Source organism: Euleptes europaea, chromosome 10 (assembly GCF_029931775.1).
Source record: "Euleptes europaea isolate rEulEur1 chromosome 10, rEulEur1.hap1, whole genome shotgun sequence".
NCBI lineage: Eukaryota > Metazoa > Chordata > Lepidosauria > Squamata > Sphaerodactylidae > Euleptes > Euleptes europaea.
In genome coordinates this window covers 40075932-40102339 of record NC_079321.1, presented here as the reverse complement: position 1 = coordinate 40102339, position 26408 = coordinate 40075932, and the positions used below count along the sequence as shown (strand labels likewise).

The 26408-nt window shown below is 41.1% G+C and overlaps 1 protein-coding gene across 1 annotated transcript in view; it reads left to right on the top strand.

Annotated features, from left to right (window-relative positions):
- Positions 1-26408, top strand: part of COL21A1 (collagen type XXI alpha 1 chain) — a 102554-nt gene that overhangs the window by 51802 nt on the left and 24344 nt on the right. Inside the window, exons 17-20 of the mRNA XM_056856367.1 lie at positions 14107-14151; positions 14945-14998; positions 23275-23328; positions 24505-24558. Of these exons, the coding sequence (XP_056712345.1) occupies positions 14107-14151; positions 14945-14998; positions 23275-23328; positions 24505-24558 (207 nt within the window). The remainder of the gene's footprint in view (positions 1-14106; positions 14152-14944; positions 14999-23274; positions 23329-24504; positions 24559-26408) is intronic.

Genomic DNA, 26408 nt, shown 5'->3' with positions numbered 1-26408 from the left:
AACCGAAGCAGGGCCTCCAAAGATGACCAGAATGAACAGGTAGGTTCATATGGAAGAAAGACAAAGTGACTTTCTCTAGCCTGGCCCAGTGTTAGTGGGGCAGTGTGAACACTCAGTTATTTTAACATCAGTCACAAGAATTGGTTTTGCTTAATTTACTCCCATCCCAGACCATCTCACAGAAAGCTTTGTGTTCAAAAGGTCCTCAAACTGAATTTGAGGAAGGTAGCTAATATTATGAAATGGTACTGTCCTTACTAGTGACTACTGAAATTCTTTGTGTTTAAACCGTTCTGTTTACCTCTCCCATTGTAAAGCAGTTTGTCTTTTTGTTTGTAATGGTGTTTACAGAAATTCTCCAGGTTCTCTGAAGAACTGATGCCTTTCTCTTATGAAGGAAATCAATGTGTTCATTTTACATATTATACAGCTTGAGCCCAGAGGCCTTAACTACAAAAACTACAGTAGCCATTATATAAACCCTTATACAGGTTCTTACTTCCAGACTCCACCAGGATACAGTTGATTCCTCTAGCAAATGTTAACTATGTAATCCTTTTGTGTACTCTTGTATAGCCAAGAAATTACCCACTCATCAAGAACAGATCAATCATTGGGCTGTCTTTGTGCCCCTCATGGACTAATATAGGGTTGGCTTTTTTTCTTGAAGCTCATACTTCCATTCAAGGAGAAAATGTTGATTGCCATATAACAACTGTGCTAAAATATTGTACGGATTAACAGAGTAACATCTGACTCTTACAGGTACCACATCCATCTTTTTTGTCCACCATATATGTAACTGATCCCTACTTCTGGACCATTCAGGATGGGATCCATTTGCCCCGTTAATTGAACCCTCTGGTCTTATGGCTTTCTTGAAACTGCTGGACTTTTTTGTGATATGGCTGAATGGGAATCTGTTCTCTAGGGGTGATAGTTGAGGAAGCAGCACAGGTGTGCATGCAGTCTGTGGTGCTGTGGAGTGTGGTCAGTGCTTGAAAAGGAATACCCTCAGAAACGCCCCACCTAGTTTTGGATTACGTTTATAACCAGGCACATTTTAATAAACTGACCCATTTTTTCTGTTAACCCCAATGGAAGCTATATAATAGGTTATGGAAAAGTGTTTGGAAAACACACTTAGCTTTTCAGATAGAAATGGAGGTGCATTATCTGACACAATCTCCTCTGGCAGCCCATAGGATGCCATTAAATTTTGCAGCATTATATGAAAAACAGAATTTTCATCAATATTCAGCAGGAGTGTATTATCAATCTTCTGAGAGTATGCATTACATATCATTGCAAATTTATGACATACTAACATCTTTGAATGTAACCCCAGGATTGGATTGGGGCTGGACTATAGTAAAATAGATTCAGTTGTTAGGGACCACAGCGCTGAACCAATGAGATCACATCTTTGTGTAACGTGGGCTACTTAACTATGCTATAAGATCTGTCCTTCATTTTAGAAATGTCCCAGTATCTATCATGTGCAGTTGCACAAGGACCACAACCCTCCGAACTTCAGGAGCTGGTGTTCTAACTCCTCCAAAGAGTCTCCTTTTCCACAGTAGTACCCACTTCCTGTCCCATAAAGATGTGAATTCAGTCATATCAGCCAGTCAGCCCTCTTTAACCCACTTACATAGTTTATTCAAGATGGGGGTCTGCATTAATAGTGTCAGTAACATCCTTGGGTGACAGAAAATTGTACAAAATATTGTACAAAAATTGTACAGAAATCTCATTGAGATGAGATGCCTTTTCCTATACAGGCAAACGAGTATGCACCTGCATTTGCAAGGTGTGCAGGGAGTTTGAAAACAAAGTTACGTAATAGGGATTCTGAATCAGAGGCCAATGCTGCAAGTGATTCTGGTCCCAGAATACAAACCAATGGTTATGATTGGTAATGAATGTGAGCTGATGACCATATAGATACACATGAAGTTTGTCATCCCCAAAGTCAAAGCTACAGTCTCCTTTTCAATATTGTGTAGATTCTGCCTTAGAGAATGTTCATGATGCATCAGATATTGTCTGATCTGACCAATCTAAAATAACACGAGAAATAACTACCCCCACTTGCATAGGTGAAGCATCACATTCCTGTCCCAATGGTAACAAGGGATGGAAGTGTACAGAAGTAGGGGCGCTTCTAAGAACCTCTTTGCCTACCTGAAATATCTGCTAACAAGCCAGAGACCAGATTCAGGCTTGTTCTTGAACATACAACTTAGACAGTGGCTTCATCATGTTAGAGAGACTGGCAATGAACCATGCTTAGCTAAAAATGAATGCAGTTCTGAAATATCTGCAAAGTTTATGTCATCTACAATCACCTGAACTTTTTTCCTTCTGAGTGAAGATTCCTTGTCTGTTAATCTGGTCTTGAAAAAATTTAATCTGGTCTTGAAGAAATAAACACTTTTTTTTCTGTTTACTTATGGAATGGAGTCTTTGGAGAACTGCTTCCAAATTTTTGTAATATGTTGATACCTTTTTGCCCATTATTAAGGTATCGGCCAAGTTAGTATATAACACCAAGTAGCCACACTAGAAACTGATCTGTGATACACAATAAAATGGCTGAGGCATTGGCTATACCATATGGTAAACTAGTCTATTGAAACCATCCTCTCTGGTTGTTGACAGTTAAATATTTGCTAGAGGAAGTCTAGGTTGATATGCCAGTGTAAGGCTTATCTTGGAAAACTGACCTCCAGGCAACTCAGAAAATAAAAATCTTTTTTTTTTAATAAATATTTTTATTAGTTTTAACTTATATAGATGAGTACAGAAGGGAAAAAGGGGTAGGGCAAAATAAAGGTAAATGGGTACACACAATGTCGTGCAGTTTTAGTATAATTAAAGTTACCACCTTGTAGGGTGGAGAGAAGTGTAAAAAATAACAAATAAAGTTATATTTATATCATTCTACTGATATCCAGCATTCACTATTTACAGCATCTTATATCCTATATGTCTATTATTCGATTTGATTGAGTCTTTTGTCTTGTGTTTTTCATAAATTCATAAAAGGGTCTCCATCTCTCATGATTCCGTTCATAAAAATAAAAATCTTGATGCTTTGGTATAGGATACTTCTTCACAGCCAAGACTGAAATTACTATAAGTTTTTACAGTTCTTACAAACCATAACATCTTGCTTAGATATACACTCAGAGGGTTGCCCATTCTCTAAAAAGGCACTGGGGAAATGAGTCCTATGTCACACATGACTTGCAGATTCTCCTCAATTACCATGCACATGGTGCCTGATTGGGATTGTAACTAAGGTCTGCATGAAGAAGAGGTGTCAGTCTCTCTCCCCCCCCCCCAGTTTCCCCAACATGCAGTGGTTCTGGGAGCATGCTACTTAGCCAGCTGGGAAGCACATGCATACAGTTGTGAGCTTCACCAACTGGCCAAATAGCACCCCACCCTGGATTGTTTCAGATTGTGAAAATTATGGAGGGTGAAGAGTGAAGGCTCTTTTTCATGCACGTTGCAGTCACTGTTCAAATCAGGTATTATATGCACAGGAACGAAAAAGAACATGCAAGTCACATGTTACACAGGGCTTAGAATGGGGATCCCAAACCCAAACTGTGTTGCCTGCAATGTGTGAAGACAACCCAGGGTTATTTCTTCCTTGGCACCACTTGTTATGATGAAGTTTGGAGAGAGTCTCTTTGTTCCCGAAGAATTGATCTTTGACCCCCAATGAACGGATCTGTTTAATTTTACATATTATATAACTGGAGCCCAGAGGCCCAAGATGTAGCAACTCAATCAGTAATTCCTCTTATTTTTTCTTCGTAGACTCCACCAGGAGACAGATTCCTGATTTAAATGTTAACTCTTTATTAATGGTAAAATCCTTTCGGGTACTTTACCACATTTTTATGGAGTCAGATTCCAGCATTTGGAGTAAAAACCCTCTTGTGCTCCCAATGACACCATCACAATTGTGCCAAGATTTCCATATGCTAATCTCAGCCTGCAAGCTCTTCCCCTGTGAGCTCTTAAACTTCTTGGCTCAGCTACTGCGATAACAGGAGTGAAAGGCCTCCCCTCCCTTGCTGGCATCTTGAATACTGCTATGGCAGCATCCTGGGTGTCCAGAAATCAAGTTTTCCTAAGGCATCTGATGTACATAGTAGGGATAACAGTTGTGATTGAAACAACATGTTCCAGAGACCCCTCTTTCCCCTCTTTAATGTTGCTGCAACAACCAGGTAAGTGAGTGAGAACAGGAGAGAGGAGTTCTCTCTGCCTCAGATTAAAAATCCAAGCCAGAGAAGCACTATTGAGGAGGAATAATGGTGGGTTTCAAATATATGTGCATTATGAGTCTGTGTATGAGTTATGACTAGTTCCAAGCTGTCTTCCATGTGCAAGGAAGTGTTCAGTGCTCTGCTTTCTAGATACTTCAAGCATTTATTTAGTGCTCTTTCATTCTACCTTTTTTTCCAAGGAGCTCATGGTGATATACATGATTCTCCTGTCCTCTGTCTTATTCTTACATCCCCTGTAAGTTACGTTAGGTTGAGAGAGAAAATGAACTGACCAAAGTTACCTATGCTTTCACACATGCTGAATAATGCACTTTCAATCCATTTTCAATGCACTTTGCAGATGGATTTTATTGTGTGAAACAGCAAAATCCACTTACAAACAATTGTTAAAGTGCATTGAAAGTGGATTATTCAAGATATGTGAAAGCGACCTAGAGAGCTTCATCAACACTGCGTATTTGAACCCAGGGAGTTGAAGTCCAGCTCTCCAATCAATATACCACACTGCTCTCATAAAGCAGTGAGGGAGGCTCCACCTTCTGGAATTACTGATGATACTCAGAAGACTGGCTCACATTATAGTGTCTGGGATAGATGTCCTAGGACAGGGGTCTGCAAACTGCGGCTCCTGAGCCACATGTGGCTCTTTGGCCCGTTGAGTGCGGCTCTCCGAACTTGGTTCGGAGCCCCTGCTCTCGTGCCCGCTCGCGCTGGCAGCCGGGCTGCAGAGCCGGCGCGCCTGAGAGAGCGAGCGAGTGCGAGAAAGCAGGCGAGCGGGCGCACTGTCTCCCCCCCCCCCGCCATGGAGAATGGCCAGGTCTCCCTTTCCCTTGCCCTCAATGGTTGGGAGGCTAAGCCTCCCCTCCCGCCGCGTGATTGCTGGGCGGCTCGGCTGTTCCTGCCCCCCCTGCCCATCAGCTGTTGGGCGGGGCGGGCTTCCTTTGGTAGACCTGGCCTCCGGCTGAGTCCCATTGGGAGACCATGTCTACCCACTGGCTTTCTTGGCAGTAGACCTGGACTCCGAGGAGGGGGAAAAGTCCCCCTTCAGAGGCCAGGTCTACCAATTGGCTTCTATGGGCCTCCGGAGGCCAGGTCTACTGCCAAGAAAGCCAATGGGTAGACCTGGCCTCCCAATGGGACTCAGCCGGAGGCCAGGTCTACCAATAGGCTTTTATGGCGGTAGACCAGGCCTCCAGGTCTACCAATTGGCTTTTATGGCGGTAGACCAGGCCTCCAGGTCTACCAATTGGCTTTTATGGCGGTAGACCAGGCCTCCAGACGAGGACACCAGACGAGGAGGGGGAAATGGCAGGGACTTACAATTTAATTTTTATCAATAAATAAGATCACTATTAAGTATGATATCAAGTTTTATTCAGTGTACCTATAGTTTAATTAAGACTTAAAACTTTAATTAAAGTTTATTAAGTTAATAAACAGTGTACCTACCTATATAGTTTAAGTTTAAGAAATTTGGCTCTCAAAAGAAATCTCAATTGTTGTACTGTTGATATTTGGCTCTTTTGACTAATGAGTTTGCCGACCCCTGTCCTAGGAAGATCTGCAGGGCAGAAAGCTGGTCATCTGTTTTGCATATTCTCTCTGTGTTTTAAAGTGCATTGTTTCTCCTGTCCAAATCCAGTTCTGTAAAGGGTGTTGAGTCCCCAAGGTGCAGTCGGAACCAGACTCTAGCCTCACACAGCTTGTCAACTCTTCTGGTTTTTTTTAGCTATCAAAGTTTAGTGCAGTGAATAATTCAGTAATCTTAGCTGCAATCATATGTGAATTATGCACCACAGAGTTATGAGCACTTAAGTCTGTTTATTGTGGCCAGTTGTTATATTGCATTATGAATGAATTTAGTATTCACTTGGCAAGGACGATACTTTGAAACATACCAGGAACTCTGAGACTGCCTGCATGTTGAGGATAGTTGTAATGCTCTAGCTATAGTATCTAATTCTGAAAAAGCTGATGAGACAGGCTGTGTAGGGCGGCTAACTATGTAGTTCTTCTACCTTAACCCACAATGTGTATGTGCTCTGTGAGACTTTTTTCCAAATCTAATTTCCACCTAGTTAGCTTCATTTTTAATATACTTCTGCTTCCTTTTGGAAAATATAGTTTTTACCCTGAGCATTTTTGTAGTCTGGCATTGCAATAACTTGACACTGTGTTTACCTTTCTAGATTGAGAAGGCAAAGAGTAGCAATATATAGGAAAGAGAAGCCTGCAGCCAAAGGATTGGCTTGTGACTGAAAATCAATAGGTGAAACTGAAGCCCAGCCTGACTGCCTTGCACTGCTTCTTAGTGCTAATTGCCACCAGTCACAATAATTCAGTGGCAATGGAAGCCACAACTGGACCACAGTGGGGCGTAGACTTTCATCCTGTCAGCCATTGTTTCTTGGGCTCTAGGGCCCGCATTAGCCTCATGAAAGCTAGGACGCTAACAGGTTCCCTGAGCAGCTGTCCCTTCTGACACCACCAGCTCAATCAAGTGGTATTGGAGATTTTACCACTGCAAGCAAACAGTTATGTGTTGTGTGTGTTGTGCTGTCAAGTCGCTTCTTACTTTTGGTGACCCTATGAATTAGTTCAGACTTGATTTGATCTATGACCCTCTTATTTGTCTTCTTAGCAGTCCACAGTATCTGTAAAACTCTCCTCAGACACCACTTCAAATGAATCAACTTTCTTCCTGTCAGCTTTCTTCATTGTCCAACTTTCACACCCATACATAGTATAGATATGTGTTATTGTGGTTATAATGTGGCTGACTATATCAGAAAGTGATATTGTAGCTTGATGATTCTAGAAGGCAATGGCTCAAATCCTAAGAATACTTAGAATCATAGAATTATAGAGTTGGAAGGGACTACCAGGGTTATCTAGTCCAACCCCCTGCACAATGCAGGACATTCACAACTACCTCCCCCCCACCACACCCCCAGTGACCAGAAGATGGCCAAGATGCCTTCCCTCTCATCATCTGCCTAAGGTCACAGAATCAGCATTGCTGACAGATGGCCATCAAACCTCTTCTTAAAAACCTCCAGGGAAGGAGACCTTACCACCTCCCGAGGAAGCCTGTTCCACTGAGGAACTGCTCTAACTGTTAGAAAATTCTTCCTAATGTCAAGACGGAAACTGTTTTGATTTAATTTCAACCCGTTGGTTCTGGTCCGACCTCCTGTGGCAACAGAAAACAACTCGGCACCATCCTCTCTGTGACAGCCTTTCAAGTACTTGAAGATGGTTATCATATCACCTCTCAGTCTTCTCCTCTTCAGGCTAAACACACCCAGCTCCTTCAACCTTTCCTCATAGGACTTGGTCTCCATAGGATTTTCCTCAGAGTAAGCCCCATTACTGAGCAAGGCTGTCAAAGATAGGACATTTTGGAGGACTTTCATTCATAGGGTCGGCATGAGTCGGAAACGACTTGACGGCACTTAACACACACACACACAAGCCCCATTGAATAAAACATGACTGTCTTCTAAGTAGACCTGCTTTGAATTGCCCTCAAAGTGAACTAGTGGTTAATGGGAAATTATGGCAAATATATACTAAACTGAAATTTATGGGAGAAAACTATTTATGTTTATGAAAACTGAAGGATTGGTTCAGAATATAAATCAGAGAATATTGTCACACACACTCTCATTTTTGTTTCTGAATTTGTAGCTGTTTCCCTGCACAGAGAGGTATTGATGTCAGCTAAATGGAGTTTTCTTTCCTCACTGTGCTTGGAGCACCAATGGAAACACAATATCTATCAGGTTTTGTTTTTTTAACCGACTGTGTTTGGATCATGCCAAGTTCTTAAAATGGAGCCTTGTTCCAGTGCAGAAGAATGTGAAATAAGAAAGAAAAGCAGAAGGCACATTAGATGTAACTTCAGCATTGATGGTAGACCTAAGAGCAAAGGAAGACACGGTGATCAGTGTTGGCCAAGTAAGGATGCAAAAAAATCTGTGTTTATATTTTCATTTTAAATTTTTGAACAGAAAGATACAATGGTATGTTTTGGCAAAGTGGTGTTTAAGCCCTACTAGTCTCCTACAGCAGAAAGAAGAAAAATAAATTGAATAGCAGATTAAAACCCTTCTCTCTTTTGCCAGTGGCAAATGATGCTGGATGGAGTTAATTCTGCAAAGGGCTTCCCCAAAGGCTATTTTTTCTGCTTAAACCAGTGAATCATGAGTTATTCCATACAATTTATTCTAACACTCCCAGAGAGTGGAACCCTTCCCATTTGCAGTGTTTCCAAAGATTCTGTTTCCCTTGGTGGTTTTAACAATTGCATGAGTAATCTGTTTTATATTAGCATTTGATTAGAGACAGGCATTCCTTATCATTGCAGTTAAAGCAGGTCTTTCAAAAATTATTTTAATGCTACAGATTGAGGCTAAATCTAATGCCTCTTAAATTGTAAGCTTTAAATTGATTGACTCAGAAATACTACTCTGCCACTGTGGGAAACCTCTGCCTTTCTAATCTGCCACCTCCGACTCATAGGCTGTTAATTCACTTAGGTTTCAAATATCTACATTTCATGTAAAGAATCTGTTTAGTGGCTTTCTAAAACATTTCCAGAACTTGTGATGGTTTAACTGAAATGAAAGTAAGTTATGAAATGGAGAGAAATACATCAGAAGAGCAAAATTGTCTAGGCTCTTCAGAGTTTGAACTGACAATAATTTGCCTTTGCAGCTCCAAGCAAGTGTTATTCAATAGGAAAATACTGATAATCGGAGGTGGCCATCTTTTCCAGCAGCCACTAAATCCTGCCATATGTTTCGCAGTGTTCCATGCATTAATCATGAACTTTACTGTGTGTGTTTAGGGAATCATTCAGATGTCCTATCCTCAAGAGAAGTTTTATAACGTTCTTGGTGCAACTGGTAGGAAAGTGATGGATGTTTGAGGAAAGTTGAAGTGATGTTGAGCGGCTTGAGCTTGTTTCCTGCTGCCCTGCCAACACTAACTCCAGGACCAAGACTAATTACTACCCATTGCCACTGGTTGCAGTTTTGGCCCTACTGGGCCTCTTCGGTGCTTCTAATCATATCTACCTACTGTGCAGCCTAACTTCATCTGCAATAGTGCAGCAAAACAGAGCAAGCAAGACACTCGTCTCTGGATGCGAATAAGCACAACTAGCCAACTCATTATCTGCTGTTTGTTGTCAACACAGACCCCCCCCCCCCACCTCCTGGCAAGATTTGCTCATCATGATCTGGGCTGGAAGCTGTTCTTGTGAGACTCTTTGGTGGTGTCCTCATGAAGATGGGCTTGTGTGGTCTCCCCACTATTGCTGCTGCTGTGGCAGCTGACAAAGCACAGTGGCAGCTGGGTTGCCACATGGTAGGTTTCCCCCACAGTTTGGCTGTCCAGGACCCCAGCAGTGGCCCACCCCCCTTCTTTGGGCCGCTGGGACATTTGAATTTTTTTAAATTGCCAATGGAATATTGTTATATCAGTAATATATACCTATATCAAAAATATTGTTATAACAACAGGCGTAGCAGGTTCCCTGTACTCAGTGCTTTCATTTTTTTTTAAAAAAAAATAAGAATCTAGCACTTTCTGTTAGGGAGATATGTTTTTCCTCTTACTTGTCCTGAAGAGAAAACACTGGGAATTCCAAGAACCAGTTAAACTTATTGGGACAACAGTATAATGATATTTTTGTGCCATTTATTAAAATAATTTTTAAAATGGTGGTGGTGAAAGGAAATAGCCACCATGGGGACAAGATCTGGGAAACTGGCTGCTATGTGAGTGAGAAAATAGTATCTTACCCACCGACCCACACACACCGACCCAGACAGGCTTTACTGTGATCTTTCCCAAAAATTCAGAGTAAAATAGACTTGAGAAAGATCTGAGAAAACCCATTGAAACTGGGAGGTGCATGAATACACCATGATGCTGTGGGAGAGCAGGAAAAACCCTACTTCCCAACAGCTCTGAGCCCAGGGCAAATAATCCCTGTGAAAATGGCCTCTGATGCAGTGTTTCTCAGACTCTTTTGTGTTTGAGATCCCCCATTTCAGGCTGAACTAGGTGGGATGCTCAGGTATTTTTCTGTTTTACAGCATGTATGTGGAAGCTAAAGCAGAAACCCAACATTAAAGGAGGTATCTTAATCCTAAGTTTTCCTCTTCACTGCTCTTCTGTTAAAAACCCCCACTGTAGAACAGAACAACGACGTGTCTCGTAACGGAGAACCCTATGTAGGTTGTCTTTATTGGTTATTTATTTACTTTGTAGTCCATCTTTCTCACTGAGACTGAGTGGATTTACAAAACTGAAAAAACAACGCAACAGGAACAATATAAGACACAAAATAAACAGTGCAGTAAGATTTGATTGCAAGTTTAGAAAGCAGTGCAGTAAAAACCAGTATAAGACATGTTCTACTGCTCAGCACCAGCTGCCTTGTCCTACAGGTGAACACATGGTGAGTACTCTCAGGCAGTAATGTGTGCAAAGATCTGTGGATTTAGGAAGCAAAAAAATTAACATTTTAAGAAGAATGAAAGACATCCCTGTTGTCCTCCAATGGCTGCATAGTCAAAAACAATATTATTAGATTGCTGTACCTCCTTAGGTGTACCAACTTAGGCTAAAATGGATTACCCCACATTTTAACAAATGGTCTGCATTTTCTCGAGCAACTTTGGAGCAGAAGGTTCAATTCCTCTTAGAGGACTCTGACCCTCGGTGTACTTATTTTCTCGCTCGTTTTTTGGAGGCTGCAGAGAAGATTCGAAGGGAGGTGTTTTTAGAGGTGGGTCTTATTTACGTTTTATGATTTTATTGGTCAAGACCTGGTCTAAGAAGGGGGGAGGACAAAGAAAGATTGATGTACCCACTCTTCCAGAATGCTATTTCCATCCATCATTGGAATGATGGGAGGGCAGTCACCTCCATACACCAGGGAAGAGGCCTTCTTGCTTGTGCACCTCCCACCCATGCGCTTCTTAACTAGTAGAAATGTTGTCTTTCTTGGGGTTATCTCCTGACTTGAAAAGCTGTGCCCCTCTTGTAGATGGAAACCTCCTTTGTGGCTTATCCACAGTTGGGTAATAGATGAAAGTTAAATCAGGGATCCTCTCAGATATCTGGTTGTTCTCCTTAACATGAAAGATAGGCTTCGTAAAGAAGAAATTCAATTTTTAAGGCAAAACCACTGTGTCTGGCCTGTTAATAACATTTGGTGAATGGTTTTCTCCTCATAAGTTCTTCTTTGTACATATATAGCCAGCAACATCAGAACTTGGAGTCATGGCAAGAATTGCAAAATAGACACCAGTTTTCTGCTCTGATTTCTGGGGGGGGGGGGGGAAGAATTACTTTTTTGAATATGCTGGTTGACTGAACAGCTGCCCTGAGCCATGTTTCAAAAATAACAAAAATGTTTGAAAGCATTTATTTTAATAAATGGGTTTAAAAAAAAATGCTTGAGTTTATCCTATCAGGCCACTTTCCCAGCTAAAATAGAATAAGTCTGGAATTTTTGTTGCCAAGTAATTAAGTGATTTCAGGAAAAAGCTTCAGTAAAACATCTAAGGCCATGAAAAAGCTAGAAAATACATATTCTGGGGTCAAGACAATTGAGCACATATGGCTCAATTCCTTTGTCTTGTAACATTGTGGATCACTGATAATGGGTTATGGTGTAATGTGCTGTGGGAAGAAGCTGGAGTACCATATGACCATCTTTTCTTCATACATGGAGCATCATGGGCCCCCAGTGACCATGCATTTGATATGATATGCTGAAGAAAACACTGATTGTAGTGCTGCTGGCAGAGGGATGGAGTTTATGTATCTCCCAGGATTGTTGTCTAGGGATCACAACAGAGACTGCAAACAAAAGTACAGTATAAATCATGAATAGGTTTTTCCAATACATACTATCTGATAAGGCATTAGAGGTTCCACCAATGTGCAGATGACTTCCAGCTATATTTCTCCTTAACACTAAGCCTGGTGTGTCCGTGGAAGTACTGAATAGGTACCTGGAGAAGGTAATGGGATGGATAAGGGTCAAGAAACTAAAGCTCAACCCAGACGACAAATGGTTCAGAATCTTCAATGGGTTCAAAATGCTGTGGCCAGGGGTTGGTTACAGGGATTGCATCAACCCTGTTCTGAAAGATCTGCACTGCTTAACTCATCTGTTTTTAGGCACAACAGAAGAACCACAAGTTGGAGGGAGGCTGCTTGGAAGATGTTTTAATCCACTCTAGTAGCTATAACTAGCTGCTTCTCCTTGAGGCCAAACAAGTAATATGATCACACTTCAATTGTGGTCCAAAGTGAAATGGTCAATATGAGCCCCATTGTTTATTTATTATATATTTTTGGGGTTTTATTCTGCTGTTTTATTGGGCTTTTAAAAACTGATTGTATTGTTTTTTCTTTTACTCATTTATTAATATTTGTAAGTTTCTATTTTGTTTTCAGCCACTTATAGGCAAATTGGATGGAGAGTGAGGCTAAGAAATATTCATATAGATAGCAATACAGTACTGTAAAATAACTGTGATTGTGTTTGGGTGGTAGGGTTCTGTAACAGGGACACTGAGTACTTTTTCTCAGTATTTTCCTGCCAACATTCAGTTGTGTAGGAGGGAAGGGTCAAAACTCCAACCGTACCACAGTGGGGGTGGAAGATGTGAATAAAACTGAAAATCCTCACTGGAGCATGGAAGAAATAGTTTTGTTTGCCAGGAAATTTCCTAATGCAAAAGTACAACATGATTAGCCTAGGCATATTCACAACTTCTGATAAGCCATCTGCTTTTTAGATCCACCGTAAAACATTTTGCAAGGGGCCTAAATTTTGTTCTAACTTACAAAGCCCAATAAAATTTCATGCACAATTTTATCTCACTCGTAGAAAGGAAAAAACCTGAATCTTGCATTGATGGAGCAACTTTTTTTACACGCAGACAAAATAAATTATGGAACTCTAAAAGCATTAGGTAGAAACACTAACTTTTCCTAATAGTAATGTCTTAACCACAAGATCAGACAAGTTAACAAATTTGGAACATAATTTGATGGATCAGGCATAGGATAAAACTAGGTTTTTAAATTGGAAGTGTCGCCAAAAATCATGAACACTTATGTAGGAGAAGATCTTGAAATAAAGATGTTAAGTGCTTCACTGTATGCGTTGTTTAATCTTTTGAACCATCCTATAACTTTTCATTCATTCTAAAAATAAGGGAGGGAGCAAACTGGGCATACTTGCCTATGTATACTGTCAGTATCTCTTGTTGCCTCATATACATGTTCCCTTCAATACTCATATGTACAGGACTCCAGACACTCTCTGTGATCTAACTTTAACCTAGCTAGACATTAAAAACTGTACAAGTTCTCCACTGAGACTTGAATCTGTTTTGTAGTGGTAGTTCCTGGTGACAACTTGTGAATAAAAACACAGCAGGGCCTGACTTTGATTAGACCTGCTTCACAGGAGGAGGAGGAATTCCTGCCTTCTCCCCTCTGCGGTCTTTGGTGGCGTAGATATTTGGGGGGCTTGGGGGGGGAAGCTCTACTTGCTTCGTTGGGGTGCTTGTACATGTTGGCTTCCCACAGGGCAAGTAATGCTCCCCCTCCACTGGCCCTAGGGTTTTTCAGCCACTGAAAACAAGTCTGATCACAAGTCTCAGTGGAGAACTTGTACAATTGTTAATGTCTAGTTAGGCTCAAACTGATAACTCTAAAGGTGTGTTATTCATTAAATATGTTCTGACTTATTTTGTAGGGAATTCCTGGGATCCCTGGAGCTCAAGGTGTAAAAGGAGAAAAGGTATTTTTGAGAACATAAATTCAGACCACTTAATTCCCTCCCCCCAGTAAAACAAACATAATAATAAATTACTAAGGGCCAAACTTAGATGTGACCTGGGAGACCCATGATTAGGCACTCCCACATTCTTTTACAAGAATAGGAATAGTTACAGGAGAATGAGGAATTTACTTAGATTGTGGCCATGGTAGTGAAGAAGGGAGAGTTTAACTCTTCCCCTTGCTCATATTTTTTTTCTCCAATCTCAGTACTCTTCCTCTGTCTGAAGGTTCTGTTTGGCCTGCTGGAGAAGCATGTTGTCACTGTATGGGTACCTATATACTTTACCCCATAGAGCAAATAAGAATTTTGTGAAAGGTTCAGAGAAAATGATTGGGGATTAATTCTACTTTTAGCTTTTTTAAAAAACAATTTAGAAGTTTAGGAGGTAACATCTTATGAGGAGCCAAGGAACAAACTTGAACCCTCATACACCAAGATAAACAAGAGAAGAACTTTGTTGCTGTTATTTAATTAGATGATTGTTAGCCCTCTGAAATTACTACAACTAAAAGTAATCTTTCAAATTAATTTTCTCCCTAATTCTGACAAACTGTTCACAAGTTACCATCCCAGGAAAATGATACATATAGGGTTGGGGGAATCGTGCGTGCTGACCCCTGCCCTCGTGCATGTTTGGTATAATTTTAAAACAAGAGCAGGCACAATCCTGCACCCCTTGCATACATTTGCTCTTCCAAGATCATAACTTGTGAACAACCATAAAATCTGTGCAATGTGTGTTTGATTTTAGGGTGAAGTTGGACCTCCAGGACAACAAGGAACAAAGGGATCTCCAGGAACACCAGTACGTTTATGCTGTTTTTTTTGCTTGTTTACTAAACTGTTCCTTACAGGTATGGTGGATGGCTGGGATACATTAAACTAGTAAGATGAGACGGTTCCTGGTTAGCCGGGAGCCTCATTTGCCCCCCGGGCCCGGGAGAAACGAAAGTTAAAAATGGGCGTTGGCTCACTTAGGCTCAGTGCTGTTAAACCACGAGGCTGCCTCATGCTGGGGCCATGTGAGCCAGGAAACTCTTTCAACCAATGGGCTGCCTCCCTGGAATTTGAAAGGACCAGTGGGGAGGCAGCTTGGGTGAGTGTGGGCGGGGCTTGGGGCGAAGATCAGGAGGCAGAGGTTTTCACTCTGGTCCTCCCTTCCCCTTTATAATCGGGGATGTGGCTGCAGGGAGCTCAGTCCGTCTCCTGCTTTGTCCCACCCATCCCACCCTAGGCTTGAAGTTATTGTGGTTCTTATTGTCACAGCTTAGGCGGTTGGGCATGGGAGCTGGAATCATTTTGTTGGGGAAAGCGGCTTGCATGCCCCTTTCTTCGGGACAGGGAACCCCAATAAGGGGTTTTGGGGTAAGAGGCTAATGGGGATAGGACCAGATCGATGGTCAGGTAGCCTCTTCTCTAAGTGGTGTGGGTAAGACCTAGTGGCGAACGTCCTGGTTCTACCTGAATAGCACCATCCCTTCCCCTTGGTTACCCACAGCGGGATCGCTGTGGGTGGGATAGTACATCCTGCCATATTGGGGTCGGCTGATGTACCTGATTCTGCCCCCATGCTGCGCCAAGGCTATCGTAGCTACTGCCATTAAGCTGTGGTCACTTAATTTTCCAAATAAAGTTAATAAGTTCTCATTCCAAAAGTTAGAGTTATCAATGTTTTATTAAATGTTAATAAAAGTTTGAAAGGTTAATATTCGATGTGTTAGTAATATTTGACTGAAGGGCTCTCCGGGTTGGTCCTGGGATGGCAATAAATTAAGTTACGTGTGGAGGATATATTATGTTTCTTGTAACCAACCAACTAGTTATTGATGCTGTCATTAATGAAAGAACCCAAATAAGTAAGAGTACTTTTAAGTTTTCAATAAAGTCTATCAGATACATAAGTTGTTTATATATATATGTATATATAAACAGACATTTAATATTGTGGGGCAATAATATAGCCATATCATTCTAAATATTATGACCACTACATTGTTTATGTGCCTTTTAATGAAACATCTGAAAAAGATTAACAAATAGATTTCCTTTTTTTAACAAAGGATTGCGTGTGAGCTGTAATAGGACATATGTCACCCACTTATTAGGGAGCTTGAAAACTGTTATTTTTTCCATCATATTAAACTCTTTTTTATGACTGTGAGGCGCCTCTGTTCTGATCGTGTTAATAACTTCCACAAATGATTCTTTTTCCAGAATGGATGGTATTGATTTTCATCAGGATAGGCGTCACCACTGGTGTTTGTAATTTATGGCATGGAGGGGGGCATGATTTGGCGGAAGCTTTCTTTTTGAGCTGAAACTTTAATTTGCTTTATAGTTCCTGAGTTATGCCTTCTGTTTGAATTGTATTTTATGAGACTCAACTAAGTGAGATTAAAGGTTTTGCTGTGTGGGTCTACTATAGTGCGGTGGGTCTAATAGGTTGACCAGGAAGATTCTAATTGGTGATATGGTTTGTACAAACAAAGCACAATAACTCTTCTAGTCATAGTTAAAAGATCAGGTTTATACTAGTTTATACTCTACTGTTCACAAGTTATAGTGGATGCACATACAATCCATGTGCAGCATACACCTGGTTTTAAAAATATGTGCGTTGACTTATTCCCTTGTTATATTCAATGCATGTATACCTGAACATGTGATACCAACTCCACATTTATCCAGGTACTAGTCCCTGCTTTAAGTTGCAAAGTGAATATGCTTTGGCTTTTTCTTACGAACAGAGTTACATGTGTACATGCAGAATGCATGTGTGTTCACTGTAACACGTGGAACTGGGCTACTGTGGCTTTGTACCTGTCCCTCACCCATAGGAATCCTTCCCTCCCTTTCCTAGCTTGGTTTGAACTGTGACACAGCATTTTATTTGTACTGGGATGCGGTTAACTTTAATTATTGGTGCAAGTTGAATTTCTACCCGTGGGTTAAAAGCTAGCCATGGTTTGCCTGGTGTAACTCTGTCCCATGTCTAATAGTAACCCAAAAAGGATAAGGGAATTTGCAGGAGGGAGAGGAAGGATGTGATCTTGCAGCATGTTCCTAATCTCTGAGTCATGGCTAGATCTCTAGTGTTATGTCTGCACTAGGCTAGTAGGGAAGCCTCCTGATGTACGACCTCCATATGTTCTTTGTAGCAATCATAGAACTTCAGATCAGAAGAAGTGTGTGACAGTTAGTTCCAGTGAAATGTGAGGCAGATTTCTATTATCTGTGTTTAGCCCTCAAGTAAAAGTTCTATAATAAATTTGTAAATTTGTTACACTTCCAAGTGCTTTCATCATGTGGCACTTGTAACCAATGTGTGGTCTAGGGACAAGGGAAATGCTTTTGTATTTCAGAGTATCTTCAGAGTCCTGACATGGTATGTGGGTCCTACATTGCCTGCAAAGATTCAATACAATTGTCTCTTTTCAACTTGACTGATAACATAAACGTACTGTCAATGCATGGAATATATTAATGTTTTAATTGACAAAAGGGGAAATCAACCAAAGTGTAGAGTGGGATTTTCCTGCTATTAGTCACACTTTTTGTTTGGGGGAAAAGAACAGATGGAAATCCTGCAGAAAGTTTTGATTTAATGCATCAGGGGAATTAAGTAACAAAGTCTTGTTAAGTAACAATTATCTCCACTATAATTGCCAAGTTTAATAAATCAATTGATTATCTACCACAACTGTGGCCAGAGTTGTAAAAGAGATGATGGCTTCTATTGCTAAATTCATTTGTTTTTACTTGGGTCCAATTACCCTCCTTAGTCAATTATTTTTCCATTATTTCTAGATTTTGTATGGCATATACATTACTCAGAAGAAATGGCTGTTTGCAAAAATATTAATGATATGAGAAATTATACCTTGGGGGTTTCCCTTTATGTTTTATTGACCCATTTTGTGCATTTTAAACTTTATTTTATTATTGCCGTAGCCCACATTGGAAATTCTGTTTTCAGAAATGTGGCATATAAATGCAAAGGAGAAAAATATTTTCCTGGATGGAAGATATTTTAAAGGTGACTCAGAAAGATCATTCAGGCCCTTTAGTTTTGCTGATTTCTCAGGCAGCCATTGTGGATCATCAATTTTAAGCTCAAGTTACCTGAACAGAAATATTTCCTTCAATAAGACTTTGGTCCTTTCCTGAAGTAATGTTTGCTGCCTACTAGTTCCAAATTAGTTTGCAAATTAGGAACCAGTCTTAAGAATGTTCCTCTCTCCTCACCTATCCTTTCTGCCACAAACTTCCTATCCATATTCCTCTCCCTCCCTTTACCTTGCTTGCCTTACTTATGGCTCAGTATTGCATGAACACTGTCACTAATCATAGTTAATACTCTTGAGAACACACTTGTGTTGGCAAGCTGCTTCTATTTTGATTTATATCCTCACCATAATCTGTGCTGTGGTTGATACCAGCTTGTCTTTTCTGTAGCTTGGCATCAATTTCTAGCCATTACCTCACAACAAAAGCTGAACCAGCAGAAGGATGGTGGTGGAACGTGCCATCAAGTCGTAGCCAATGTATGGCAACGCTGGAGGGTTTTTGAGGCAAGAGATGTTCAGAGATGGTTTGCCATTGCCCTCCTCTGCATGGCAACCCTGGTCTTCCTTGGTGGTCTCCCATCCACATACTATCCAGGGCTGACCCTGCTTAGCTTCCAAGATGTGATGAGACTGGGCTAACCTAGGCCATCCAGGTCAGGGTAGCAGAACAGCACTATCTTAACTGGAATAGCTGTCTTAGATAGCAGTGTAGAGTTGCCCAGTAATTAGCCATCAGATCTTTGATTGATTTTTGAGAGGCCTTGATTAATGCTCTTCTCTTCTCAAAAGAGACTCTTGACATCAGCATTTCTTTTAAAAATGTATCTCACCTCAGACTTATCTAATTCAGAGAATCTGGAATTGCTTGCAAAGACAGGTTTGTCATCAGACCATGACTGTCACAGAACACACCGTATCCTGCCTCAATATCTTTTTCAGAAACTACTAGGATCCTGAAAACATACTCCTACCCTGTGACAAGGTAGATTCACCTTCTCTCTTGCTTTACTTCTCTGGGCTCCCCTCTTGAATGAAATAACTTCCACAGCATTTGGGTGCTTTGGAGTGGTTGGCTATACATGGGGGTCTTGATGTTATTCATCACTTGAGATTGCTGCAGTTAATAAAAGACGAGCTACATGGGTGTGTCATGTTACTCTTATGTTCAGAGAGTTTTAATTTCAGAGGTCTACTTGTCTTAATTTCCCCACAACTACATGATATTGCAGAAACCACATGATCACTACTTCAGCAACACCTATCATTCATGAGGGATATAATTAGATATTGCACTCTGTACATGCTCTGTGAGTTACTGTTTTTCAAATGTATACAGATGCTGTTGTGATTAGTACAACATGAATACAATACAAATTCATTAAAAAGCATTACTGAATTCATAGTAGCTTTTGGTCATTATGTATTTTCCCAATCAATAAATATTAATAGTACAGCTACTATTATGTGGGGTGTGTGTGAAATTTTTTAAATTAAAAATGGGGTCCTCATACTCAAAACATTTGTGAAGCACCATCTTAGAGCTTAGGGAGCATCATCTCAAGAGGACTTTCCTTGAAAGACGCCTTTTTTGCCCCTTCTACCAGATATTTCCCTTAACATCCTGACAGTGAACCTGGTTGTTGATCAGTAATGGATGCAGGTGATATATGTCTTTAGGCATCTCTACAGTAGGAAATCCAACATAGATGGATGCAGGTGTGGAAATATTCCTGATTGTTATTTATTCATTTCATTTATATTCCACTTTTTTAGAGTCATGCTCGAGGTGGCCCACAAAATAAAACAAAAGAACACAATAAAACCATCACAGCAATATCAAATCAAACCAACCAATAAAAGTGCATAATAACCTAGGGCATAAAAAGCTTGTGAATTGCAGTGAGCAGGGGGGAGGGAGGTCCCTGCTTTTTTCATTAATTTTAATGGAAGATTGGACTAACCCCAGCCCATGTACTGGCAATGGATTCTGGCAAGCTCTGGCACACAATAATTGTTGTCTTTGGCATGGAAGCATTTGTGGTGCTGCTTTAAAGTCTTGATACATGTATAACAAGTTTGAATAAAGATACGAGGCTGTTCACACAGCGGGCTTTTGTTGGCTGTGGACTCTGTAGCACTCAAAGAGTTGGCAGTACTTTTGCTTTGCTTTCATGTGAGACATGAGGCTGCAAGAAATCTAAACAACCCCCTGCCTCTGAGCGCTTAATAGACTGCAGGCAAACAAGCATGTATTGTTAGCTTGTTCAGAGATGTGCCAGAGATGTTTCCAAAGAAAGGCACCTTTCTTTCCTACATGATTTGAGCATACTGAACTATCTGTCGACTTTCACTCTCTCCATTTTATCCTTGAACTTTGCCCAAAAGTTATCCTTCCTAGCAAAAGAGGCCTGGATACATATAGTATCTGTTTAGGCAGAAAAGAGAAGGGCCTATATACAATTAACAGTGAATAAATGGCCGTAGAGAGCCCCGTGGTGCAGAGTGGTAAGCTGCAGTACTGCAGTCAAAGCTCTGCTCACAACCTGAGTTTGATCCCGATGGAAGTTCAGGTAGCCGGCTCAAGGTTGACTCAGCTTTCCATCCTTCCAAGGTCAGTAAAATGAGTACCCAGCTTGCTGGGGGTAAAGGGAAGATGACGGGGGAAGGCACTGGCAAACCACCCCACAAACAAAGGCTGCCTTGGAAACGTCGGGATGTGATGTCACCCCATGGGTCAGGAATGACCCGGTGCTTGCACAGGGGACCCTTATCTTTTTAAAGGGCCTTAGGAACTCAGCAATCCCCAAGTGCATTCTGTAAAGAAAGTGGGATGCTGTTAATGTGTTTGATATAATCTGATAACTGGTCCTCATACTCTTTTTCTGTTTTTGGGGTAGGAGGGAGAGAGGGAGTTGTAACTGGATTGTTCTGGTATAAAAGTAAAATCCTAACCTATACATAAAACACTGTGTGCACAAAAGATCGGTCTGTATATATAGGATTTTCTGTGGAAGTGCAGCTGCCAGATGATTTCTTTGAGCTGGCCAACAAATAACTTTAAGCCATCTGGGAACTACATCCAGGAGAGATGGGAGATACTTTAAACGTGTGTATGGCTCCCATGTTTTATTGTGATGTTTTTATCTGATGTTCTCTGGAAATTGTACTACTTTTGCAAATGTCTGCCGCAGGAGGCGGAGCCAACCACAAATTCCCCGGAAGTGAGAGTATGCCTAACTCTGAAAGTAGCTCTTTAGCATTTGAGATTAACATATTGTTTAAAGATATTGTCTTGTTTGCATACAAAACAAGTACATATAATGAGCTAGCTAAGAAACCCTCATTTCTCAGTATCTGTCTTCACTTCACAGGCATCTAGCTTACTTATGCAAAATAATATGGAAAAAATGTTTCTCCTGGCTCCTTCTCCTCTTTAGCGGAGCTCTTCTGTCATGACTGCAGACATTTTCAGCCTGCACTATTTTTTGTAACAGTGACACTTGGTGCTGAAGAGCTGGTGAGAGCTCATTTCGCGTAATGTGTACCGTTAAGAGAGAAATTCTGGCAAGGTTTTGATGGAAACATAAATGATTTTTGAAAAGTTACCAACATTTGATGTAATGATGTTATTATCAGCTTCCACCTGAATTATAAAAATATATTCAAAATTGGAAAGATCTGATAACTTCAGTAGAAATTTCAGTTAGGTCTGTCAGGCATTTTAGCTATGCTGACCTATCATGCTTGGTCCGAAGGAATTCCCACTGTTTTTAGAATATCACTCGGATCTGCTATTTGTGCAGGTAAAATACTTTACATAAACCCACAGTCATCATTATGCATCAAGAACTCAAAAAGCCCCACTAGGCCCCACCCACTTTCTAAAAACGGGTGCCAAGAAAGGTGTAATTAGACACCATGGCATTTATGGGCATCACATTGAGGATTCCTTAGCTAGGGATGAAGAACAAAGAATCACATGTTTATATCTTTTCTTTGTGTTCCTTTTTGAGTCTGATGCTGTACAGAGACTATGTGTGTGGACTTCTTTTAATCAATTTCTCTTTTATATCTTAATATTGGTATTTGTTCTCCATAACACTTAGTCCTCCACTGTTGGAAAACACTATTTAAAACAGGTGCCGGGGAAAGGGAGGCGATAAATTGCTAAATTGCATTTCCCAAAGGAGTGCTGCAAGGTTATTCCTGTGGTAACCAGATCTTGGGTAGCTGGAGATGCCAACACTAGGCAGAGCCTTAGACAGGCGATGTGGGAAGGGAAGCAGGGAGTACTGGTCCTCTTGGTGGGCGAGTCTTAAACGACTAATTGGTGCCAGCATACTGAAGAGAGAGAAACCCCTCTGAGGGTCAGGTGAGCTGAGAGAAGAGCGGTTTGCCAAGTGGCGACTTGGAATGGTTGCTGGTTACCTAGACATTTCAGAGGGATGCATTTCAGAACAGAACTCATGGTTCAGAGGGACCGTTCCACCACAGATTTTTTAAAGAATACTTTTAATCTTTGATAAGTTTATAAGTTTGTGCTGCCACATATTTCATTCTTTGGGTGAGGTCTTGGTCTTACTGTTTTGGTCTGTTACTTTCACAGCTATATGGTGAAGTGGTTAAGAGCAGTGGTGTAGTGGTTAAGAGCAGTGGTTAGGAGCGGTGGACTCTAATCTGGAGAACCAGGTTTGATTCTCCACTCCTCCACATGAGTGGCGGACTCTGATCTGTAGAACCGGGTTGGTTCCCCTACTCCTCCACATGGAGCCAGCTGGGTGACCTTGGGCCAGTCACAGATCTCTAAGAGCTCTCTCAGCCTCACCTACCTCACAGGGTGTCTGTTGTGGGGAGGGGAAGGGAAGGTGATTGTAAGCCAGTTTTATTCTTCCTTAAGTGGTAGAGAAAGTTGGCATATAAAAAACAACTCTTCTTCTTCTATATATTATTAATCTTTGACTGGAAAGATGCCATTTTTGTCTGCGTATTTGTGATTTTGGTTTCTGATTGTCAGGGTGTGGCTGGAATTGAAGGATCATCGGGTTTACCTGGAGCACCTGGGCCTAAGGTATGTTGTATGAAAGAGCTTTGTCATTTTAATGTTCATTGTAAACTCTACAAAAGATTTATTCTTCCACACTCCCCTGTTGTTTAACATCTGTACTAACCAGGGTAGATTTGATTTAAATTAAAATCGATTTAAATCACGATTTAAACCATGATTTAAATCACTAGTCAGTATGACTATATTTAAATCATGGTTTTCTACATAAATAGAACTTCTCATGATGTTGTTTCTTTTGGTTCACCAGGCCTTGCATTTCTTTGTTGCAGTGTTTGCATTTTGCATACATGACTGCCTTACCCATAGGTGGAGGAACTTCATTAAAATATTCCCAAACTGGGTCTTTTTTACAGCCTGCTGCCATTATAGATTTTCTCCTCCAGGGAGAAAATAATATTATAAACCTTAGGCTATCCTGCTTGACCCCACCCCCCAGCTGGCCTCCTTGGTTGCCTTCATTCAGAACAAGGCCTTTCTGTCTGTTTGTTTCAAACATTTTCATTATGTCAAATAACACAATACATAATATTGTTGAAGGCTTTCACGGTCAGAGTTCATTGGTTCTTGTAGGTTATCCGGGCTGTGTGACCGTGGTCTTGGTATTTTCTTTCCTGATGTTTCGCCAGCAGCTGTGGCAGATGCCTGCCACAGCTGTTGGCGAAACGTCAGGAAAGAAAATACCAAGACCACGGTCACACAGCCCGGATAATCTACAAGAACCAATGAACATAATACATAGTTAGAATTTTTGTGAAGTTTCAAGTTGAGCCGTCACATATATATGCAATGGTATTGACGTTTAAAGCACTCTACTGCCTGGGATCAACATACTGGGAAACCTTGCTTTATTTAACAAGGGATCCTTGTGCGTTTAAAACACAAAATGGATAAAATGGAAGAGAGGAGAACTATGCAGGCTGCTTTAGGTTCCCATAAGGGAGAAGAATGGAGTGTTAATTAAATAAATAAATAAAATTTGGGGATAAGGACTAGATCCTTCAGCATAATAAAAGGAATTATCCAGCTGGTGAACATCATACATAATGAAAATTGCTCAGTGACTAAATACCTTGGATTGTCTAGAATTCACCATCGACAAATTGTTTTGAGAATTCATTTCTCAAGCGACCTCACATCTTGTGTCTTCATCCGTGCTTAGTCCAAATGTTTTGTTCACAGGGCAGCAAGGGTGTGCCAGGACTACAAGGGAAACCAGGGACACCAGGCAGCAAGGTAAACATGACTTAAGTTTCGTATTGTAATGATCTCATCAAGCAATGCATTCTGTTGATCAGTCAACATAATAATATAATAACTGTAGTTGCTTTGTATCCAAATAGCATATCAATGTACATTTATCTCTTACAGAACTTATATTACCATAAAAGCTTTGTTATTCAGCACTTTGTATCCAGAATGCCCAGGCAAACTCCTCCCCCTTAGCCATCACCCCCCTGCATCTTTGGGCATGCAAGTGTACATGCTCCACTTGCCCTCTCTGGCTGCTCCTGGGCTTCTGAGAGCTAGCCCTTCATCCTCAGGTGCCTTCTTGGCCCTCATCCTGCTTCAAGTTGTCAGAAGCCAGCTCTATATGACTGCTCCAAGGTACCTGGCCTGCTTGTCTGTCTGCTGTGTAGGATAGTTCTATGGCTTGAGGGAAACGGGATGGCTCCTGCCAGGTGTGTATATGTGTGGGGTGATGGATGGTTCCAAGTTCTGCCCTCCAGGAGCCTGAGCCGATCACTTTCAAATGGTGGATTTGAATGTTGAAACAAAAAAAACATTAGGAGTCTGACCAACTGACAGAGATGGGGGCTGTTGAATTTTGGTGGGAGAATGGTTAGGAAGTCTGCTGGTTAGGCAGACATTCCGTTGGGGACTTTTGAAGATAGGTAGGGTTTGTGTGCTGTTCTTGCCAAAAACGGTTAAAAGCCTTCCTGTTCCATGTCTGGATGAGTCAAACAAGAAACCTACTTGGTAGCTGTAACACTTTGTCAGGCTTTAGCTCTCCAGTAATTTTGTTTCTGTAATATTGAGAGGATAAGAGCCCCGTGGTGCAGAGTGGTAAGCTGCAGTACTGCAGTCCAAGCTCTGCTCACAACCTGAGTTCGATCCCGAACTCAGGTAGCCAGCTCAAGGTTGACTCAGCCTTCCATCTTTCCGAGGTCGGTAAAATGAGTACGCAGCTTGCTGGGGGTAAAGGGAAGATGACTGGGGAAGACAATAACAAACCACCCCGTAAAAACAAAGTCTGCCTAGTAAACGTTGGGATGTGATGTCATCCCATGGGTCAGGAATGACCCGATGCTTGCACAGGGGACCTTTACCTTTACCTTAATATTGAGAGGGCTGGAGAAAAAGAAAACAAAGAAACAACCAAGCCACACATACCACTGAAATAAACCTATTTCTTAGTTGTTTACCTCCAGCTTCTGTGTGGTTCCTTCAAGCACATCATTCCCTCATAATAGGCCAAGTGAATGGTGGGTGGCATCCTAAGTCCAGGCATTACCCTTATTAAGTGGTAGAAAAGTAAGCTGACCCAAAAGCCTCAATTATAAAAATATATTAAAATAAGAGATATGTAGGGTGTAAAATTTAAGTCCCTTATTTCTAGGTCTGGAGACTGAATGTCATCACAGGGCACTGTCACCATGCCATTCCTGATTGGGTGTGGTTTGATACAAGTTACGATTCTTGGCTTAGTTAATCAGTGCCATTTACAGTAGTTAAAGTGATCTATGGAGTTCCATACTAAGCAATAACTGGAGTTCCATACTAAGCAAGGAGCTTTCCCTTTTCATAGCAGACAATAGAAGAATACAACATACATCACTGGATTATTGTTCTGATCCAGTGATGTATGCTGTATTCTTCTATTGTCTGCTATGGAAAGGGAAAGCTCCTTGCTTAGTATGGAACTCCAGTTATGACAGAAATCACATGAACATCTGAGGTTCTGACTCATTGCTATGTCTCTTAAAGGGCTCATCCAGCCCTGTTTAAATGCTAAGAGAGTGAGAACAAACCATGGAACCCCACAATTCCTTCTTTTGCACACACATTCTCTATGCTGCCCTTAA